Source organism: Phocoena phocoena, chromosome 10, assembly GCF_963924675.1.
Source record: "Phocoena phocoena chromosome 10, mPhoPho1.1, whole genome shotgun sequence".
Lineage (NCBI taxonomy): Eukaryota > Metazoa > Chordata > Mammalia > Artiodactyla > Phocoenidae > Phocoena > Phocoena phocoena.
The window spans coordinates 2042225-2065764 of record NC_089228.1 but is presented as its reverse complement, the minus strand read 5'-3'; the positions used below and the strand labels follow the sequence as shown (position 1 = coordinate 2065764).

The 23540-nt window shown below is 49.2% G+C and overlaps 1 protein-coding gene across 1 annotated transcript; it reads right to left on the bottom strand.

Annotated features, from left to right (window-relative positions):
* Positions 1-5009: 5009 nt before the first annotated feature.
* ISY1 (ISY1 splicing factor homolog) lies at positions 5010-22157 on the bottom strand. Its single transcript, XM_065885659.1, has 11 exons — positions 22028-22157; positions 20059-20081; positions 19520-19571; positions 18479-18544; positions 18256-18298; positions 15289-15401; positions 12211-12328; positions 9065-9187; positions 7629-7744; positions 5457-5543; positions 5010-5135 (listed from the first exon to the last, which is right to left on the bottom strand). The coding sequence occupies exons 1-11, from the start codon at positions 22028-22030 to the stop codon at positions 5028-5030; spliced, it is 852 nt and encodes a 283-aa protein (XP_065741731.1). The 5' UTR covers positions 22031-22157; the 3' UTR covers positions 5010-5027.
* Positions 22158-23540: the final 1383 nt, after the last annotated feature.

Here is a 23540-nt window from a genome sequence, read left to right as displayed (position 1 = left end):
GTGGGAAGCCAGGTTTGGGGGATTCCAAAGCCCAAAAGGCAGCCTAGCAGTGGTGGAAGCAGCTGCCAACCGTCTCAGGATGGGCTGGCTCAGTTCGGGATTTGGGTCCAGTTGGGGCAACTGACCCACCTGATAAGACTGACCTGAGCTGAAGAACAAGGGTGGTTCATGGAGAGTTCTGTGTTAGGGCAGACCCGTTCCCCACATGGCCTGGTGAACCAGGGCTCCTCGAGAAGCGAGACCCAAATGTCTCTCAGGAGCTTAAAATAGATCACATAGGACCTATTCCCCAAAGTCTCCCCAGTTACCCAGATGGAAGGGAATTGAGGACACCGCTGCCTTCTTCAGACAGTACCCTTACAAAGGGGCCGCAGAACTTCAATTCCGTGTAATTTTAAAGTTCGATTAATGCCTGCTATGGGTCAGGTACTGTTCTGAGGCCTTGGAATCCATCAGTGAACAAAGCAGAGAAAAACTCATATCCTCCCCAGTAAAAAAGGGAAGACGGCCTTCCTGTAGCTTAAGGAGACCACAGAAAGCAAGTTCACCAGGACTAGGACCCCCAAGGACCCTGACCAGCTTTACTGGCCAAGTGGGGAAGACACTGGACCAGTAGGCAAACGCAGACCCACGGGGATGGGGGAAGAGTTACTGATCTCCACTCCCATGAGAAATACCCAACAGCACCAGACAGGAGCTCCCCAAGTGCCAGGGAAAGCAGGTGTGGGAGCCCAGCTTTGTTACATCACGTTGGAGCCAAGGACATAGCCTCCATCCAAGGCAGAAGTAGACTGAAGGACATGGGATGGAAGGCTTCCCCCTGCTGGGCTGGCTCTGGGAAGCGGGGACACGTCAAAGCCCAGTACCCCAGAAAACGACGTCTGTCCCAGTTGCTACCCACAGCACCAGGTGGAGAGGAGGAGGGGAAAGGTGGCTCCAGGAGGGGCCAACGTCCCACCAACCAGAGGCACGGGGAGAGGGAGGAGGCTTGGGCAGCTGTGGGCGTGCTGGGCAAGTAGATGGCCAGCTGAACTGGCCTCTCCACTGGCCTTGCCTGGAACTGGTTTGCGGTGGGGAGTGTTGGCCTGGGTGTGGACTTTGCCAGAAAACACAGCCACCATTTGCATTTGTGGGGTGATGGAATCGTTCTAAAACTGGACTGTTGTGAGGGCTGCATGACCCAGGAGATTTATTAAAATCATTAAGTTGTACACTCACAGTAGGTTTTTATGGTATGTCAAGTATATCTCAGGATATACTGCTGTTAAAAAATATCTGCATTTCTTCTCTTTGGTGGTAAATTCTTGGATAGCACAGTGGAATTTTATATGAAAATGAATTATGTGCCTTTGAAATGGAGTAATTAAAAAATGTTTATGATGTCTCACTTAATGCTCCCCAGCTTTTTTTTTTTTTTTTGGTTGCACCACATGGCATGTGGGATCCTAGTTCCTCGACCGACCAGGGATCAAATCTGCACACCCTGCATTGGAAGCGCGGAGTCTTAACCACTGGACAGCCAGGGAAGTCCAAGGCCCCAAATTTTAAGTAATGCACATCCCAAAATCTTTTAAATGTGTCAAGAATTTAACATTCTTAAAGCTAAAGGTGGGTGAGCTGAACGAATTTTCACTGTTTGTGCTATTGCCACACGGTGGCACCATCCTAGCTGATATACGGAAGCACCTGCTGTGACCCCAGCGTTGCGTGAATCAGAACTCCTCCAAGTGGTGAGACTTTCTCCCCCTTCCTTCCTTCTTTTCTCATCTTTTCCTTTCCTTCTACAGTCACCATTATTAAAATATATAGCCTCTAACGATATCATCCGAGTTTTCTTTCTTTGAAAGAGCCCAGGCTACGGATGAAATCATGCCCCTGGTCAGAAACAAAGGTGGAAAACACCAGGAAGACCAGACACCAGCCATGACGCCCTGTGTTCTTAATACAGAAGAGTGCTTGCTGCAAAATGTTAAAAAACTGAAAGCAGCAAGAATGCAAAAATATGCCAAGGCAGCTGTGGACTTAGGTGCCCTGGGCTGGTGCTGGCTGAGGGCTGGGAGGACTCCTCAGGGCAGCCGCCTGGTGGCCAGAAAAACATCAGACGTCCGCCCTCCCCTCCCAGTGCCCCCAAACCTCCTAACGGAGGCCAAAGGAGCCCTGCTTCATTCCAAGGTACCAGTCGCACACAGGAGGCTCTGACTGGAAACACAGGGTCACCGGGCTCAGCCCCTCCACCCCAACCTCCACCAGCCCCGCGGTGCCCTCCCACCCCAGGCGCTGTGCCCGCCCTGGAGGGGTGCCCTGGCTTCCTCCCCTCGCAGCTTCCTGCTGGTCCCCAGCCCCCCCCTGTCCGCACCAAGTGGGCCTGCTAGACAGACGCCAGGGACAAGCCCCAGCCCGTCGGGAAGCCCCTCTCACCTCTCCCACTGCCTCTGCTCCCCTGCCCTGAGGCTCCTCCCCTAGTTCCCAGCCCCTCACACTTGCTAGTTTTCACACAGTCCTACCCGGCCCCACCAGAGGGACCTGGGGCACAGCTCATCTCCCTGGGGCGAAACGCAGGCTCGGTGACGCAGAAAAGTGCCAGGGGCAGCCCTACAGGAGACCCTTCCTCTACAGTCTGCCTTCTTCTGCGGGGGAGAGTGCGAGAGGGTGAGGCAGGAGGGGAGCAGATGTGGAAATCCGCCACCTCCACCGTGGACCTGTCTGCTCTTTAGTGGACCTGATGTCCCCCGGCTGGATTCTGCTGTCACTGCTTCCATTAGTACGAGCAGGGGCTTTGGGAGGAAGCAGTGAGATGCTGGTGGTAGCAGAGGATGGGGTGGGCATGGGGTGGTCTGGGAGGAAACGAAATGGGCCCCCTCGCCCTGGAAGGTTTTAATCTCGTCCAGGTTTACAAATTGCCCGAGCCAGAGCACGTGGGCTCAGGGCAGAGTGCAGAGGGCTGGGGTGCAGGGGAGAAGGGCGCTGCGGGGCCCGGGTGGGGCTGGTGTAGGAGTCTTAAGGCATGACAGGTGGCGATTGGTGTTTCAGACTCACTAACCGGGCCGGTGGGGCAGAGGGGAGAGGAAAGGGGAGCGAAGTCCATGGACATGTGTATCTATGTTTGGGAAACTGTGAGCAGAGCCAAAGCTGATATAAACCATGAAACAGATTTTGTCAAAGTTTCCGTGGAGCTGGGCCATGGAGACCACACCCCCACCAGTGGCCACACTCCCCTGCTGTTCCAGGCCTGGGGGGAGCCCTGCAGAGGCCTCCTCCCCAGCCCCTGGCAGACAAATAACGGGGACCTGCAGTACAGGAAGAAGCCTGGGGTTTGGCCCATCTCTGCCGGGGACACCTGTGCATGATGAGCAGAGCCCCAGTTTCCTCAGATGCCAGACACGGACTCCTGTGCTGCCCACATCCCATCCGGGGAAGCCACCGCGAGACCCTGGGGGCCGTCGGGAGGAGACTCGGGGGACTGTCCAGGTGGGCCGAGCTCCATGCATCTGCCAACCATCTTTCCAGGGACAAGAAACACCTGTCGTTTGAACCTCCTGCTCTCACTGAATGCAAGGAGCCCCACCCGAGTGACCCTTGGACGAAAACCCTGTAACTGGGCCATCTGAGCTGGGCCCTCCAAACGCTCCCCAGGGGCTGGCTGTCCCAAGGCCCCCCCCCCCGCCTCTGCCCACCCCATGGGACTGCCCAGACCCGGGGGGAACTCGGACGGCACCAGGTCCAGTCCTGGCCTTTAAGACAGGGCACCTGAGGCCGGTGTCCAGAGGGACCTGCTCCAAGTCCCCACTGAGTTCGCTCCTGAGCCCCTGCCTGGGGCCAGCCCCGGGCTGGATGTGGGTCCCAGGGCTGAGTCTGACCCTGCCCGGCCCCGGGCCTCCCAGCGCTCCAGCGCTCCTGACCCTCTCTGTTCCCTGCACACACTAGCCCGGGGGCTCGGCCGAGGGGCGCCTCCAGCCCTGCCTCCAGGGAAGGGAAGTCCCCCCACCCCCACCCCCGACCCAGTCCCGTGCCCTCCCCTCCCCTCCCAGCTCTGAAGCCCCAGGTCGTCTTCCCCACGGCCACTCCCCACCCTGCCCGGCCTCCGCCTGACCCCCTCCACCCTGGCTCGGGAACATCCTAAGGCAGGTCACACACTGATGGTCAGCCCCTCACCGAGGGTGGGGAGCCCCCCCACTCTGCCTGGAGCTGCGGCCTCTGCTGTGGGTTCTCCCCACCGGGAGGGAAAGACTCGGCGGTGGGTTTGGACCGACTCCCGGGCATCCCCTGTGTGCTCCCCAAAGGCCGGCGCCACGGGCCCTGCCGCTTCAGCCCTGATCCGCAGCCGTGGGTGCGGAGGCCATGGGAGGACGGCCCCACCACCTCCTCAGCTCCCAGACGGGCTGCCGCTGGTCCCAGCCCTCCCACACCAGGGCTGCATGTTTCGGAACCCCGTCCCCTGCGGTGACTGTGAACCTCACTTAGGTCCCAGTGCAGACACGGCCTCAAGACAGGCAGCCCAAACCCGGAGGTTGCCTTTCACACAAAAATATTTAATAAAAATAGCTCTCTGCAGAACCAGTCCTAGACAGCAGTAGCAAACTCAAACTCCTGCCACCTGGGCAGGAAGGAGCAAGGCCAGCTGAGGGGTCTGAACTGAGGGCAGGGCTGCCCCGAAGGTGGAGCTCCGCAGGCTGCGACGTGTGGGATGTGGGCTCGGGGCCCACACACCTTCTCATTCTTCCAGAGGAGTTACAAACACGTCTGCGTTTTTTAGGAGTGTCACTAACTGGTCGCCCTCCCCACCAAATGACAGGAGGAGGCTATGTGAGACACTCAAAGGCTGACAGGGAGCAGCGTGTCCTACACACTCAAGACAGAAGTAAGTGGGTTCACACGTCAGCAAAACGCCGGGACGAGGTGACACCAGGGCATCCCGGCAGGCAAACGGCCCTCGGTCAGCACGCAGGGGAGGGAGGGAGGAGGAGAAGTGGCAGGCAGCCCGGGGCTGCTCACCCACCACGGCGCTGGGCGGAGGCCCCAGCTCGGCCCTAGTAGCCCAGGAGCCGCCTGGCCTCCTCGCTCTGGGCCTGCAGCGTCTCGCTGGTGTACTTCTGAAGGAGCTCCATCTTCTTCCTCCGCACGAGCGCCTCCTCGATCTGCGGGCGGGAGAGCGGAGGGCTCAGGCCGCAGGCCCCACAAGGCCAACACGCCGCCTGGGCCCGGACGGGAGGCCAGCACCCTGCGTCCGAGGGCCCCGATCTCCGCCAGGGGAGCAGGTGAGCAACAGAGTGCTGGACTGCTGCCTCCAAGGTAGACGGAACAGTGCCTCTTCTGGACGCCTCGCCCTAACCTGAGCCCAGGGACCAACGCCCTGTGGAAGGGAGTGAGAGCCGCCCAAAGGGACAGGAAGGACCAAGAAAACCACACAGCGCCCCGTGGGGCCCCTCGGAGGCCAGGCGGCCCCCAGCCTGTCCTACCTCTTGCTGCGACGGCACCGGGACGTGAGCGATGAACTTCTGCTGCCCGTCCTCCCCTCCTTTCTCCTGGCCGCCCTCCTCATCAGACTGCAAAAGAGCACAACCAGAGGCCGCGCAGAGGAGACCGTTAGTAAGGGCTGGCACCGCCATAACGTGCACCAGCCTGCAGCCATTGAAAAGGAAAAACAGCGACGAGGAAGCTCTGTTCTCAGACACAGAGACACCCAAGACACAGCGTTAAGTACAAGAAGCAACAGAACACTGTTTTGCGCGACCTCTTGTACGAGGAAGAAAAGAGAAGCCAGTGATCTCAGTGAGGGCCAGCGGACAGAGGACAGGGCTGCGAAAGATAAGCTCTGTTAAATCTCTGTATACTTTTTGTGTTTTGAGTCTTGAGAATACATTATCTATTTTTTTAATTAAACTTGAAAAAAGCATATAAAGAAGAAAGCATCACTCAGAGGCTGCCTGTGAGTCAGCAGAGATCACTCATAAACTAAGGAATGACGTAGCCCTGGAGGCATGAGGAGAGAGGAGGCCTGTGTGGAGGCAGGTCCACTGCCCGCAGGTCTCTGGGCCGGACCCTGACCCCACCCCCCGCCGCAGGTCACCAGCTGCCAGGAAAGCCGCGGCGGGAGCTCTCAGACACTGCTGGTAGGAGAAACTGGTCCCAGGGCTCTGGGAAAGTCGGGCTGCATCACCGAGGCGAGCCCAGGGTGGAAGTTCCACTCCTCAAGGCAGACTCCAACAAGGAAGGCTGTTGTGGCCCCAAAGAATCCACACATGTGATGAAAGACACAGCGCTGCCCACGCGCGTCACACCACGTCAGGTCCCTCGGTGGACACTGCACTGTGCAAGCCACTGGGGACACTGGGTGAAGGATGACACAGGACCTCGGCAGCAGCTGTGCAACTTCCCGTAAATCTTAAGCATTTCAGGATAAATAATTTTTACATCCTCTGATGGCTTTCCATCGTTCTCATGGTAAAGGAAAATGCTTCCCCAGGGGAACCGGGGCCCTTGCTTGGCCCACCTCCCCTCCCGCAGCCTCCACTCTGCCCTCCAGCCACCGGCCCGTCCTCTGTCCCCCGCGCTCCCATGGGCTCGTCCGCTCACGCTGTTCCCTGCTGCCTCTTCACTTGGTGACTTCCCCCTTGTTTCCGGATCTCAGCTGAAGGGTCACGTCCCCAGCAAAGCCTTCACTGGCCCTGCCTTCACCATGTCGCTACCCAGAGCTCCTATCACAGCTGCCATTTCCCACAGTGTCTGCTGAACGGACTGTCCCCCAGGGCTTCAAGCTACAAGCGAATCGTGTTTGCTGTCCTGCCCCTGGAGTGGGCCTCACAGTAGCCACTCATTAAACAAACATCTCTTCAAAGAGCAAATGGATTATTTGCATCTAGAGAAAATCTTCCTAGGGCACGCTGCCATCCTGTTTCAAATGCCTGCCTGAGGGCACGAACCTCAGGTCTGCTAGATCCTGTGTGACGCTGACTAAGTCCCTAAGCGTCTCTGAGCCTGCTTCCTTGCCACTGACATCATGGCAAGCCATGTGACATCACACAGGGCCTGACCCATAGTCCAGGCATGGGTGCTTCCCTTCCCCTTGCTCAGTCGAGCAAATCAGCTCCATCCTGGACCTGCCCAGGGAGCAAGGCCTGCAGGGGTGCTGGGAGCAAGGGGGCTCTGCCTGAGGGATCACAGCTCCATCCCCAACCGGGACCCCCTGAGGAAGTCCCTTCTCTGCTCTGGGCTGATTTCCAGCTGTAACAGACAGTGGTTAAGACTACAGAAGAGTTACTGACACTGCCATTTAAGCAGAAACAATGAGGTCATGGGCTAAAACACACTGGCTTCAAATGTGTTTATAAATCCGATTCCAGCACGTTCAGGAGGGCCCATCTCTAAGATGCACGTAAGTCATCCCCGGTGTAAAGCAGTTTAACAAGTGCCCTCACAGCCGTTCCTCTCTGGAACCCTCCCTGTGAACCCGGAAGGCGCCCTTCATCCCCACCGTCTAGGAGAGAAGGCCGAAGCCTCAGACGGCGGCGGGGCCAAGAGCCGGGCCTCGACCCTGGCCCCTCGTCTGCGCTTCCTGCTACCGTGCCCCCATCCTCCGCGGCACAGAGAAGGCGGTGAGCGCCAGGGGGTCCCGCGCCGCCCCCCAGTACCTCCTGGTCGGCAACGGCGTAGATGTCGGCCTCCTCCTCCTCCTCCTCCTCCTCCTCCCCTCTTGCCAGCCGGGCCTCTCTCTCTGCTTTCCACTTGTCCACTAACTCGGCTCTGACTGCACACAAGGGAGAGCAGGCGTTACTCACTCTGGCCTCTAAGAAAGCGTCAAACCCCATGCAGGGCGAGGCCAAGGCCTCCCTGCTGGAAAGGGTCACCTTCATCCTGCCCCGGCGGGCAGGAATCAGACAGGAATCAGATGGGAGGGCAGCTTTTAGCAGACACACCCAGATCCTCCCCAGTTCAGCACCCTGAGGTTCTCAAAAAACTAAAACTAGAACTACCATGTGATCCAGCAATTCCATTCCTGGGTATATATCTGAAAACAACAAAAACACTAATTCGAAAAGATACATGCACCCCAATGTTCATAGCAGTACTATTTACAGTTGCCAAGATATGGAAGTAAACTAAGTGCCCATCAACAGACGGATGGGTAAATAAGATGTGGTGTATATATACACACACACACAGACACACACACACACACACACACACGCATATACACAATGGGATCCTGTCCTACTCAGCCATAAAAAAGAATGAAATGATGCCATTTGCAGCAACATGATGGACCTACAGATTATCATACTAAGTGAAGTCAGATGGAGAAAGACAAATACTGTGTGATATCACTTATATGTGGAATCTAAAAAATACAACAAACTAGTCAATATAACAAAAAAGAAGCAGACTCACAGATATAGAGAAAAAACTAGTGGTTACCAGTGGAGAGACGGAAGGGGGAAGAGGCAATTTAGCGGTAGGGGATTAAGAGGTACAAACTATTAAGATAAAATAAGCTGGGGCTTCCCTGGTGGCGCAGTGGTTGAGAATCTGCCTGCCAGTGCAGGGGACACGGGTTCGAGCCCTGGTCTGGGAAGATCCCACATGCCGCAGAGCAACTAGGCTCATGAGCCACAACTACTGAGCCTGCGCGACTGGAGCTTGTGCTCCGCAACAAGAGAGGCTGCGACAGTGAGAGGCCCGCGCACCGCGATGAAGAGTGGCCCCGGCTCACCACAACTAGAGAAAGGCCCACGCACAGAAACGAAGACCCAACAAAGCCATAAATAAATAAATAAATAAATAAATTGGATTAAAAAAAGATAAAATAAGCTATACAAGGATATATTATACAACATGGGGAATACAGCCAACATTTTATAATAACTGCTAATGGAATATACCTTTAAAAATCGTGAATCTCTATACTGTACACCTGTAACTTACATAATATTGTCATCAACTACTTCAATTTTTTAAAAAGCCCTAAAAAAACATGTTCCTTATAAAAATACAAATAAAACCCCATTTCCAAGGGAGAGAACAGAAACCAGATGCCAGCAGCAATGAAATGAAATGCCCGCAGACCTACGTTTCTTTTCATATTCCTGTTCCAAAGGCACAATAACACCATCGTCTTCATCTAGGTAACCGTAGTATTCAAAATCGATCGCCTTCATGAGCTCAGCGCGTGTCTTTCTTGGAGGAGGAAGAGCTAAAAGAAAGAATTCACCAGCTTAGCTGAATTCCCCGTCATAATCTCACTCAAGCCTTCTCCTCATACAATGTTACGCAGGCATATAGTAGGTGCGTTCATCAAAATATCATGAAATAGGCACTTCTCTACACGAGTAATGGGATTATATACGTGGTACCACCCTTTTTAAAATCAGTGTTAAGGGCTTCCCCAGTGGCGCAGTGGTTAACAATCCACCTGCCAACGCAGGGGACACGGGTTCAAGCCCTGGTCCCGGAAGATCCCACATGCTGCGGATAGCAACTAAGCCCTTGCGCCACAGCTACTGAGCCACAACTACTGAGCTCACGAGCCACAACTACTAAAAGCCCGCACACCTAGAGCCTGTGCTCCACAAGAGAAGCTACCACGATGAGAAGCCTGTGCACCGCACCGAAGAGTAGCCCCTGCTCGCTGCAACTAGAGAAAGCCTGCACACTGCAAGAGAGACCCAATGCAGCCAAAAGTAAATAAATAAATAAATTTAAAATAAATAAATAAGTAAAATTAAATCAGGGTTGAAATCTTTGACCCAATTAGTCCATTTAGAAGGAATCTACCCTAATTTAAAAAACAGAAACAAAAGCTGGCAAAGCTTTACGGACAGAGGTGTGCATCACAGCGTTATTCATACAACAGTGAAAACTTGGACAGCCAAGGACTGTGATCTGCAATTCAAGCATGGCAGAGGGGAGGCGATCCTGCAGCCCCAGTAATGCCGCTTCACAGGTGCCTTAACAAGGGGAGGCGATCCTGCAGCCCCAGTAATGCCGCTTCACAGGTGCCTTAACAACACAGAAAATGCCATAATATTTAATGATCCTGCAGCCCCAGTAATGCCGCTTCACAGGTGCCTTAACAACACAGAAAATGCCATAATATTTAATGAAAAAACTAAGAGTACAGATAAAACAAAAGAAACTATAAACACAAAAGATAAATGAGAAATTCCTGAAGAAAATACTTTCAGACTAAGAATTACTATTCAGAATATTTAGTAATACTTGAAAATCAAAAGGGAAATGACGATCCAACAGATTAGTCAAAGAATAAAAGCTGATAATTGAAGAAGAAAAAACTCTTATGTATGAAAATTTCATTTAGTAACTGAATTCGATTGTCAATTTCATTAGTAATGGGGGGGAACAAAAAAATAAAAATAATACATTGTTTCAAGCACCAGATCAGCAAAAATGTTATAATTATAAACATCTAGAAATAACTAAATACCAAAGGAGGGATGGTCACACCAAGTACGGTTAATCCCTGAGACTCTCTAATCCGTCACATCACTTGGCATTCTAAGGAGAACCATGAGAGGACATGGACGGACTGCACACACAACCCTGTCCACCCCTCCACCGCGTGGGCTGCATCCAGGACGGGGCTGAACCTAGCAGGCTCAGAGCACTGCATGCATTCCGGCCACAGGATGGAGCTGTGATCCAACCAAAGCCAACCAGACTCAATTCTGGGAATTCTGCTTCAATTGTTGCGGGGGGGGGGGGGGGGGGGGGGCGCGGAAATCTGTTGCTGAGAGAGAACAGAATTTAAGTCGATGACGGACAACCAGCCACCACAAGAGGAGAGTGAGACAGAGAAAAAAGCTCACAGGATGGAAGCCAAAACTGCAAAACGGAGCAATGTGACCTGGAACCAGCCATTCCTGAAGGCAAACTTGTCAGTTATGTGAGCCAATAAATTTATAGACTTTTCTGCCTAAAGTAATTGGGGTTGAGTCACCTGTCACTTATGCTGACATAATTTAGTTGATGAAATAAGCATGGAAGTGCATGGAAAAGGCTAGAAGGGAACATTCGAAACAGATAATAACAGTGACGGGTCATCTCTAGCAGGGCGCGGGGATGGGGGTCAAGGGGACTGTGCTACTATTTTTATGGTTTTTTTGCCATGCGGCATCCGGGATATTAGTTTCCCAACCAGGGTTTAAACCCGTGCCCCCCGTAGTGGAGGCAGAGAGTCATAACCACTGGACCACCAGGGAAGTCCCTGTGCTACTATTTCCATCATACGCATTAAGACTAAGTTGTGCACTTTCTTGGTTAAAAAAAAAAAAAACACTCTATGACTGGAATAAAAATAAATTTAGAAACAATGTAAAAGCAAAAAAAAAAAAGTAACATACACAGCACACTCTCATTTTAGGAGCCTTAAAACTCTGTAAGGGGATACACCCCAACATGTCAACAACCATCATCTATAAGTTGTGAAAACGTGGGTGTTTCTTCTGATTTTCTGTATTTTACAACTTATCTATAATAAAATTATACTGCATTCATAATAAACGGCATGACATTTAAACTCTGAATTATTTTAAGTGATGTCCATCACGCATGCAAAACCAGGGTGTGCGTAATGAATGTAAGAGTGAGCAGAACTGTATTTTTAAACAAACAGGAAAACCGACTGGAAGGAAACAGCAGAACGCCAGCAGTGGGAGGAATCCTGGTCTCATCCTTCTCTACCTTCCACACTGCTTTCTATAAAACGCTTGGACTGCTTCTTGAAAAGTCAAAATTAAGATACACAGAAATTCCAGACCAGCAGTTTCCAACTGCATTTTGGAGGCTCCCAGGGCTGTGGAGGGAAGGGCAGGAGTGGAGAGGGTACCCGGCTTGGATTCACTCTCTTCCACTTGTGCATTTCAGGGTTTGGCCCAAGGTGTCACGTGTCCTTCAGTTAAGAGTTTTTTCAACTAAACACGTAAATGAAAATGAAGCTGACTGAACTGCAAACAGGGAGATTCCTCGTTCACACTCAGACGGGTGTGGGCAGAGCCTACAACCTGATACCCGTCAGTTCTGGGTTCCCGTTCTCACCCCAACTGTGTGCCCACCTGAGAACGATAATCCTCTGAGGACACGGGGCTGCTGTGTGGCTAAGAAATGGCATAGGAAGAGTGCCCTGCAGACGGCATGTCTACTGTTACAAGCAGGACCAAGAATTCCAGGCTAACACCCCGGCGAACACCAGTTACTTACGTTCTCTCTCAAACAGTTCTCTGACGCCAGGCAAGTCTTTCGCTGCTCCGAAGTACTTGTAACCTCGATTTCCTGGGACTTCTTTCCCTTCATGATCCAGCATTTTAGGGCCAACTTTCTTATTGAGAAGGAAGAAGAGAAAATGGATCTGATCCTTAAACCCAGTATTTCCATGTTTGCAAATAGATTTAAGATAATAACGCTAAAGGTAGAAAATATTCATGTACAACAGAAATATACTTAGGTACGTTTTTTAATCCTTTAAAAATCAACCTAAATACCTAACAGTAAGAGGATGATTTAAGTAAATTATAGCATATTCAGGATGGAATATATCCTATAGCTTAAAAATGACGGTTCATATGGAACACTTTTATTGACTTAGAAAAACACAATATAATGTTAAGTGAAAAAAGGTTTAAAAAATTGCAAAAAACCTAAATGACAAGCAGTAGAAGACAAATGAAATATCCAGAAGATGGAATTCTCTCCACTAAAAATGATGATGTTGACAACTTCATACAGTATGTGACCCTGGACAAGGCTCTGTACTATAAGGGGAAAGGCCATAAAGGATGAAAATCAATAAAACAGCCAAATGATTGTATCAAAGTTAAATGTCTTAAACTCTACCATGGTTATATAAGAGAACATTCTTATTCTTAGGAAATACACACAAAAGTATTTCTTAGGAAATACCCCTTAAGTATTAAAGAGTAAAGGAACATGATGTATTTAAGCCTCAAACGGTTCAGAGAAAATAAATCTCAAGGTACACACAGAAAATGATAAAGCAAATACAGAAAAATGTTAAAAACTGGTAAATCTGTATAAAGGGTACATAGGATTGCTCTATACAATTTGTGGAACTTTCTATGAGCTCAGAAATGCTTTTTGAAACGATTATATAAATGATTATTTACTGACATGAACATATGTGTCTGATAAACTGTTAAGTGAACAAAGCATATAGTTAGAATAATGAATCATTATCTGTAAAAATAAATATATATATAGAAGAAATTCTAGAAAGATAAGTAGAAAATGTTAATAGCAGTCATTTCTCAGTGGTAGGAAAATATATAATGTAATCTGTACCACACATAGAATATATAAAATTTTTTTATACTTTAGAATTTTTATATTTTTGTTATGTATTCTTTTTTTTGACATAAAAGTAGGTACTCTTTATACAATCCAAGTTACCATTTTGAAAAGAAGTATAAAACCTAGAACCAAAATTGTACATACATGAGTATGACCTCAGTTACAGGACTCATGGGAAAACAATGGACGGAAATATTCCAGAAGTTGCTCCTAGTTAGAAGGATCATGACTGCATGGTGTTCTGCTCTATACTTTTCTGAACGTAATAACAATATATTACTTTTTCTCTTATTATTGTACTAAAATACACGTAACATAAAATTTGCCGTCTTAACCATTTTTAAGTGTCCAGGTCAGTGGTATTAGTACATTCATAGCGTCATGCAACCATCACCACCATCTTGTAAAACCAACTCTAAACGTGTCACTTTTTTTTTTTTCAGCTGCACTGAGCGGCTTGCAGCATCTTAGTTCCCCGACGAGGGATAGAACCTGGGCCACGGCAGTTAAAGTGCTGAGTCCTAACCACTGGACCACCAGGGAATTCCCTAAGTGTTACTTTTGTACATAGAAAATGAAAATAAAATTCTTTAGCATTAAAAAGACGCTAGGGCTTCCCTGGTGGCGCAGTGGTTAAGAATCCGCCTGCCAATGCAGGGGACACGGGTTCGAGCCCCAGTCCGGGAAGATCCCACATGCCACGGAGCAACTAAGCCCATGCGCCACAACTACTGAGCCTGTGTTCTAGAGCCTGCGAACCACAACTACTGAAGCCCACGCGCCTAGAACCCACGCTCCACAACAAGAGAAGCTACGGCAAGGAGAAGCCCGCGCACTGCAATGAAGAGTAGCCCCCGCTCACCGCAACTAGAGAAAGCCCACGCACAGCAACGAAGACCCACCGCAGCCAACAAATAAAAAAAATTAATTAAAAAAAAAGACTCTACAAGGAAATACATAAAAACATTACTGTTGACTCTGGGTGGTGGAACTTAAGAATATTGTACATATTAATTTTGTAACCCCTCCAGGAAGGGTAATAAACCCCTGCACTAAAGCAGTCTGACAGGGAGCAAAATCACCGTCACAAAACTACTGAAGATGCAGTGAGAACATTCCTAGCACAGGTACTGCAGGAGTGGAAGTGCCTTTCCTTCTGCGACAAGAATAAGTGCCTCATTTTTAGGCCAGGTACTAACGTGAGAACTGTGGTTTTGCATTAAATACATAGAAAAACTGCACAGATTTCTTACATAACATACTACAGTCCACTGACTACATACTACTGGTTCAAATGACCTGGGAAAATGGGGCAGGGCCTGGGGCAGCATTTTTCAAAGTTGACACCCACTGGCGGGTCGTGAAATCCATTACATGGGTCATAATCATCAATTTTTTAAAAATCAAGATAGAACAGAAAAAAAAAAACAGAATAGAAAATATCAAAGTGCAGCAACATATACCAAGCATCTTTTCAGTACTGTGTTGTGATATAGTGAGTGAGCGAGTGAGTGTGTGTGTGTGTGTGTGTGTGTTTATTTAGTGGGTCATGGGCCTAAAAGCTTGAAAGTCACTGTTCTAGAATACTGCATTTAAAGAATCCAGAGAAAGGAAACACAGCCATGTCCCCAGGGCCCCCTTGAGTACAGAAGCCGACAATGGAATGGTTGCCCCAATTCTCAAGTTCAGAGAAGGCTGTGAGGGGCCACGGTCATTTCAAACAAGAGGCCCAGGGAGCCCGAGCGGCTCACTCTGGAACACCTGGCCAGTACACGTACTGAGGCCTGCACTGTGGACCTTTAAGCACCACTGGCCCGTGCTTTCACGTTTCCTGTCCACGCACAACAGGCACTTTCAAGCCTCCTTTCATCTCTCCAGTGCCTACTCTGTGGCAGGGCTGCGGGGGCAGCAGGAGCCACCCTGCAGGCAGACAGCACCCGAGCTCAGCCACCAGGGCTGCGGCTTACTTACCCCATAGTCAGGACCACCCAGCTCCTTGATCCGGGCCTCCCAGTGTCCCTTCTCTCTTAGCAGCTTGTTAATTTCATCATTCAGGTCACGAATTCGGAATTCACCTAGACCAGCTAGAAAACAAAAACGTCCTATCGTTTCTTGAAAATACCAGTCGATGTTGTAGCCTTAAGAATGAATGTAAACACCTAATAAGGTGCCTAACACAAAGATACTATTTCAATTTATAAGAAAACCCACCCACACCGAAATCATGGAAGGGCAACAATCATGCACAGTTTCAGCAGCGCTGGGGGGGAAAAAACTTCATCCTCATTAGCAACCACAGAGATACAAACTGAAGCAATCCTGCAGCTCCATTTATACCACCACTGAAACAGTAAATTCTTAGAGGTGGGGACACAGCGTCCAATCAATGTCCGCCAAGATGCAGTGAGGCAGCGTCAGCGTTAGGGTTGGCGGCAGTCTGTGTTAGTCTAGTCCTTTCAGGAAAGGGCTTGTTCCCACCTTGTTAAGTGGCAACATCTTTGACAAAGACTAGGGCCTGAGAACTGAGCCTAAGGGACAGATTTATAGTCTTTATTTTTTACTTAGTTTTTGGCCGCACTGTACAGCACGCCGTATCTTACTTCCCCTACCAGGGATCGAACCCGCGCCCCCTGCAGCGGAAGCGTGGGCTCTTAACCACTGGGCCGCCAGGGAAGTCCCTAAGGGATGGATTTAAAGGGATGACGACAGGGCGTTTGCTGAGGTGTTGTTGTTGGCGGATGGGAGCCGGGAGCAGTTGGGGCTATTCCAAGGGAGAAACCCTCCCCTTCTCCACTGAATTGCTTTTGTACTTTGTCAAGTCAACTGACCACATACGTGTGCCCCTATTTCTGGACTTATTACTCTGTTCAACTGGTCTGTGTGTCTATCTTTCACCAATACCCAATTGTCTTGAATACCTTTAGCTTTACATTAAATCATGAAATTAGGTGTTACGAATACTCCAATTTTTTTCTTTTTCAAAACTGTTTTGGCTATTCTAGTTCCTTTGCCTTTCCATTTAAATTTTAGAAACAGTTCGTCAACATAAACCAAAAACCACTGCTGGGATTCTGACTATGATAGATTTCGTAAAGAAAAAGAATCAACACCTTTCCTATATTGAGTCTTCCCATCCACAAACACTGTCTACGTCTCCATTTGATTGGTTCTTTGACTCTTTCATCACTGTTTTATAGTTTTCAGCATACAGATCATATATACATTTTGTTAGATTTATACCTAAGTATTTCTTGTGTTTTGATGCTTCTGTAAGTAACACTTTAATAAAAGTTCTAGTTCCAAATGTTCACTGCTAGTACACAGAAACAGAATTGACTTTCGTGTATTGACCTTCTATTCTGTGATCTTGCTAAACTCATTTATTCATTTTAGAAATCTTTCTGTAGATTCCTTGGGATTTTCTATATAGAAAATTATGTCACCTCAGAATAGAGCATTTTTCTTCCCTTCCAATCTTTGGGCCTTTTATTTCCTTTTCTTGCTTTATTGTACTGGAAGGGAATTCCAGTACAATACTGAATAGAAGTGGTGAGAATGGATATCTCTACCTTGTTCCTGATCTTAGGAGGAAAGCATTCAACCTATAGCTAGCTATAGGTTTTTTGGTAGAAGTGCCTTATCAGGGGAAAAAAAAAAGTTCCCTTCAATTCCCAGTTAGCTGAGGGTTTTTTTTTGGTTTTTGTTTTTATTTTTGCCTGCATTGGGTCTTTGTTGCTGTACGCGGGCTTTCGTTGCGGCGCTTGTTGTGGCGTGTGTGCTCTTCTTTGTGGTGTGCGGAGTTCTCTCTTGTTGCAGCGTGCGGGCTTTCTCTCCCTAGTTGTGGAGTGCAGGCTCCAGGGAGCATGGGCTCTGTAGTTTGTGGCACACAGGTTCTCTAGTTGTGGCGAACGGGCTTAGTTGCCCTGTGGCATGCGGGATTTTAGTTCCCCGACCAGGGATTGAACCTGTGTCCCCTGCATTGGAAGGTGGACTCTATACCGCTGGACCACCAGGGAAGTCCCATGTGTTTTCGTTTTTTCTTGATCAGTCTGTCTGACTGGAAGTTTATCGATTTTACTGATCTTTTTATTTTTTAAATTTTATTTATTGATTTTTGGCTGCGCTGGGTCTCCGTTGCTGCTGCATGTGGCACGTGGGCCCCTGCATTGGCCGGTGGATTCTTAACCACTGCGCCAACAGGTAAGTCCTGATCTTTTTAAAGAACCCGCTTTTGTTCTATTTTCTCTAGTCATCTTGTTTTCAATTTCATTGACTTCTTCTCTTTATTATTTCCTTCCTTCTGCTCACTTTGGAATTAATTTGCTCTTCCTTTTCAGTTTCTTAGGGTAGAAGCTTAGATCACTGACTTTGAGACCTTTCTTATTTTCTTTTATTTTAATGCTATAAATTTTCACCTAAACACTGCTTTACATGCATGCCATAAATTTTTTTGCCCCCTGAATTCTGACATTATGTTTTCATTCTCATTCAATTCAAAATATTTTCTAATCTCCTTGAGGTTTCCTCTTACATATATGGGTTGTTTAGAAGTATGTCTAACTTCTAAATAGTTAGGAATTTTCCAGATGTCTTTTTGTTATCCATTTCTATGTTAACTGTGTTATAATCAGTGAACATACTTTGCAAAATTTTAATTATTTTAAGTTTGCTAACATTCATATTATAACTTAGAATATGCTTTATTTTGGTGAATATTCCATTTGCTCTTAAAAAAAGAAAATGTACTCTTTTCTGTGAGGTGGAGTGTTCCATAAAGGTCAACTAGGTCAAACTGATCGATATTATTGTTCAGTTCTTCTATGTTCTTACTCATTTTGTACCTATTTGTTCTATTGATTATTGAGAGAGGAGGCTGACGTCCCCAAGGCTAATTGTGGATTTGAGAATCGAGCACTTTAAACAGACAAGCTAGCTTACCATTCTGAATTTGAGCCACTTTTTTTGAGATCTCTCCAATGATCTGTGAAAAAAATAAAAGGCAATATATTTTTATGACTTTTGAGTAAGTCTGAAAGCATAAGAAAAAAATAATTCAAAATGAGTAATGAAAAATTCTTAGAATTCTGGTTGAAGAGTCATGTAGGTACAAAAGCCATCAGGGACCTGTTCTCCTGTAAGATCAGATTCACCCAGCACGTACCTGTCGTCTCCACTTCTCGGCTTTGGGCAGCTCAGTACACTCCGAGGCGAGGAAGGGTCTTCGTTCCTAAGGAAAAGCCAAACACATGCTGCCGCTGTACTGTATGAGATTACAGGCTTTGTGCAACACTCATGACTGACTCAGGCCTGAAGCCTGAAATGTCGAACAGGCTAAAGACATCTGCAGCTTCGGTTGCAGGTGCTCTTCTTCAAGCCTTATGGCTCACGCTGCAGCCTCTCCTTAGGAAAGAACTACACAGGCAGAAACATTCACTGCACTGCACCTGGTACAGGCAGCCACTGGAAACAACGTAAAAGTCCAGTACACTTGACCCTTGAGCAACATGGGGGTTAACCCAAGTATAACTTACAGTCGGGCTTCAGCATCCGTGTTTCCTCCGCATCCACAGATTCAACCAAGCACAAACTGTGTAGTTCTGTAGTATTTACCGTTGAAAAAATCCGTGTATAAGTGAACCAATGCAGTTCAAACCCGTGTTGTTCAGGGTCAGTTGTTACAGAGAGATGGCGAAGTACACCGGTTATACCCATTTCATGGCATACTTATACTACCTTAGGAAATGACAGCTCTCAGTGTTTAGAACAAACATAAACATACATGCATGTCTGTGTGTATACAGGTGTGTGTGCGGGTGTGTGTATAATTAAAAAAAAAACACCAAAATATCCAAACAACAGTACATATCACCCCTAACCTGGCTGAGTCTCCATGAGCTAAGGTCATTACTGGTTTCAGGTTAGAGCTGCTCCTCACAGCACACCCCACTTTGTGCTATTCAGTATTAGACAGTGCTGGGATAACATGGAAACCCAATCATCACATTACAGAGCAGACAGAAGCACAAGTAGTCAGATCGTCACACTGCCCCAGCTACCTGGGATTCAAGTGTACAGACTCATAAGACACAGGAAAGCGTGGACGAGAAAGAGGAAGATCTGGAGTCTGAAGTCTGTTCAGGAGGGAGTCGTACTGCACTTCTTCTCAATAATTTAAAAATTCATGAGGAAGATTTAAACCAACCTTTACTTTTCCCTCTTCCAGCTGAGCTTGGCGAAATCTTGCTAAGGCCGTCCTACCGGGAACAGAGGAGACTCCGTTAGATCCTGCTCGAAGATCTCTTATCATCCAAGTTCCTGGATGGGTAAATCTGCTCAACCATCACTCATAAACATATATACGTATTGCAATCAAGAAACCAGAGAAGTTATGAGTTTCCATGTTCCAAAAGGTAGGGCTTATAAGGATTTGTGTTCCTTTCACCCATACGGCGTGTAAGGACTGGACTGTGGGAAACTCTACTCATCAGGCCACTGTGGTGAGCAACACATCCAGATGTTAAAAAGACTAATATTATGGGCTGTCACTCTAACAGCCCCTGCACCACCCCAGGTGAGCCAATGTTCATCCAGAATAAGTTCTGGGAGCTGTCAGAAAACACTATGGGGAAAACAAATGTATGGGCAACTACTATACGAATACTATTTCAACACAGGCAGAGAAAGAAAGCTATATCAAAAGACCAAACAGAAATTTACAGACGAAATCGAGTTGATACGTACATGGCCTTTTCCGCATTTCGGGCCTAAAAGGAGAGAAGGGAAGAAAAACACCCATGTTTAAAGAGCTTTTTCTTTTACTTTCTAGAAAAACGTTTCATTTACTTTGTAGAGAAAAGTTTCACAAGGACACAGGCACAAGCAGAATGCCTGCACTAGTGCACGAACACAGTAACAATCGCAACATCGATCACAAGATGCCCACATCCTGTGGCCTTACTTACGCTGCTCTCTCTACCTGAATTCTTTACTCCTCCATTCCCCCAAACCCCTTGGATCTGGCCACTCATCCTTCAGAATTTACCTGTGTTATCACCGTCCCAGATAATTCTTCTGTGGCCCCTTCATCCCAGCCAGGCTGCCCCCCTTTGTCTGGGTTTATACCTACCACACAATTTCCACCCAGCATCACAATTGTCTGTTCCCTGCCAGAGAAATTTGAGGGAGGAAAGACTGACTTTTACAAAGTGAGTTTTATATAAATACTGTTGCACTGATGTCAAGTCAATTATCCCTGAAACACAGTGCTAGGCACGAACACATTTTCCGGGTTGTAGTGTAAGTAGAAATTGTACTTGCTGAGTCAAGGACTTGAGTTTCACTCCCAGCTCTCCAACTTACCATCCCTGAGAAGTTGTCTCTCTAAGCCTCAGTTCCCCCACCTTTACAGCAGGGATCATACCTTTTACCTCATAAAGATATCATGATGATGTAATGAGATAAATACATGAAGTCATCAGATGCTCAGCAAAAGCGAGCTCAATTTAAATCTTTTTGACTCTCCCTTTCAATGGACACAGAAACAAACTTGTCAAGTTTGTTTGGTAGATAAATGAACACACTATCTACTAAGGAATAAAACAGAGGTTCTCCCAGGAGAAGCCATCATCTTGAGGGCTGAGGCTGTGTCCTACCTATTTCATTAAAGCCTACAGATTCTAAGTATTTAATTTAATATTTCTCAATGCTTACTCCATGCTTGAAACACCGCGCTGGGTACTAGGAATTCGGTCACAGTTCTTCCTTTTGAGGGAACTCATAGGAATTTCCCCCAAAAAACCATAAATCTTGGGATAAGGGCATGTACCAGGGGTGATGGAAACCCACAAATATGAATGTGTGTTGGTGACAGTTTGCCAGAAACAGCCAGGCCCAGGGATCCTTCTGTCCTGCTAGGGAACGGAGACCGGCGATTCCCTATGTTTGTCAGAGTTCAGAAACAAGAGGCAGAATCAAGAGGCTGAGCCGGCTAGTATGAAGCAGTAATACGGGGCATATCCTCCGAGGGCTGGAGAATAGAAAGGGCTGCTTTTTGTCCACCGGTTTCTCTCGTCCTCCGGATCTTGGGCTCATCAGTCTACAGTGGCATCCAATACACCTTCTACCATTTATTACGGCGTCGTGTGCTTCGCTTAATGAGACCATTATGGTAACCAACATGTAAGAGTATCTCCTTTGTGCCGGCACTCTGCGTGTTCCGTCGTGAGCGCTTCTAGAACAAATGAAGCAGCCGACCACCAGCGCCCGACTACAGCGATCACACCCTCCTGCAGTCACACGACGCCGGCCACTCGTCCATCCCTGGACCCCGACAACGCGCCACACACCGCGTCAGGCGTTAAGGAGGCAGAGGTGGGAATACCCTGCCCTCGGGAAGCTCCCCGTTGGGGAGCCGGAGAGCAGACACAAGGCAAATAGAGCAGGAACCGCTGCTGGGCCCCGCACGGGACGCGGCGCCGGCCCTGCGCCTCCCGGAGCCTCGGCTTCCCGGTGGGGAACTACAGCGCGCCGTCCGGACTAAGCACGGCCGCGGACGGCGCGGCGGCGCCGAGGCTCAGCTTCCTCCGGCCTCTGGGCTCACGCGGCGCGAAGACCCCCGCGTCCCAGCCGCGGATCCTGTAACCCGCAGGGGTCCCCTGGGCGCCCCGGACCCGGCCCGCCGCTCGCCTCCCTCACTCCAGGCCCCACTCACCATGGTGCGAGGGAGGGCGCCGCCCTCAGGCCGCGCGGGTCTAGCCCAGGGAGCTTCGCCGCCCCAGGCGCGGCCGACCCGGACGGGAACTGAAGGTTCTAGGTGACCGCACCACCGGCTTCTGAGTCGGAAGGATAACTGGGAAGGACCAGAAGTGAGGGACCGGAAGCGAAATGGAGAATTGACCCGGGGAGGGGGAGAAAACGCAGGCGAGCTCCCGTAGGCGGCCCTCCCTCGGCGTCTGGACCTCGCACCGACACGCCCGTACGGAAAATAGGGGCGCGGGCAGAATCGCGCTTGCGCAGTGGAATCGACGTGCCTCTAACTGGGCGCTGGTTTTGCTCTCGCGATAACAACGGCGAGACGTCCCGCGGCAACTGTTGGTACTGCACACGCGGTCCCGCAGTTGTGTGTGAGGCTACCCGAGATGTGTGCAACTATAGGTGCGCATCCCTCCTGCCCTGTCTGGTTCTGCGAGAGCAGACACGCCCTGTGGAAGTTACTCGTCCTCATCCCTCTGAGTAGACGGGGTCTTTGGACTGGGCCCCCCCCCGCCCCCGTCTGCGTTTTCTCCAGGGGCAGGAGATGGCTCGGCCTCGCCAACCCCCACTCGCCTCCCAGGCGTTTACTTGCGGCCTGTGCTTTTTCTGAGATTTTCTCCTCCTGGAATCGAGGGGTCTGTCGGAGCTGGACCAGGGCTTGAGGTCACCCTTTTAAAATAAGAAATGTAAGGTCCAGGGGAGATGAGAGAGGGACAGTCAGTCGGTGTCTGCTGGGCACGTTGCGGGGATCAGAAGGGCCACAGTTCAGGACCAGGGAGGCAGGGGAGAGGCCACCGGTAGGGAGGTTCTGCTGGCTCCTCCCTCAGGGTGTCAGTGATGGAGCGGGCTGTGGTGTGACATTAAGGCGGGGGCCAGTGGCTACTTCAGCCATTTCCAGCGGTTCCCCCTTTGCAAGCATGGTGCTTCGCTGTGGCGACTTGCTCCGCCACGGGGCCTAACCGATGCCGGGAACTCCGGCTGCAGGCGGGAAGCACAGGCCAGTGGGAGAAGCATATGACGTGTGTGGTTCAGGATCAGTCAGGACAGACATGTACTTGGGATAGACACCAGGAGCTCGTGCCTGAACCATGACAAGTTTTCTCCTTAAAAGTTTAGGCCGTTCTTCTAGACTCCATCGTCCCACCTCCCTGACGGCTAGGTGTGGGTTTGCCAGTAAATAATGGCCAATGGGAATTGAATGAAAGGAATGTGTGCCACTTAGGCGGTGCCCTGAAAAGTATGGACGTGCCTTTCCCTTTTCCCCTCTCTGCTGACTGGTGACTATGGGAGCAGCCACCGTGAAGGAAGAAATGAAGTACTTTGAGAATTGGGGGGGGTCCCCTTCCAGGCTGACAGCCACTTTCAGACTCCAAAGGCAGATAATCCTTAGTATTTGGTGACATCACTGAGTTGTTGAGTCTTTGCCTGGAGCCCACTACTCAATCTTCAGTTGTATGAACCAATAAATTCCC

Coding starts and splice junctions, on each gene's coding strand:
- ISY1 (XM_065885659.1), bottom strand. Junction 18,545..19,519: donor TGGAAGAGGGAAAAGTAAAG/GTTGGTTTAAAT, acceptor GCTTTTCCTTAG/GAACGAAGACCCTTCCTCGC. Junction 7,745..9,064: donor ACAGGAATATGAAAAGAAAC/GTAGGTCTGCGG, acceptor CCTTGTGTGCAG/TCAGAGCCGAGTTAGTGGAC.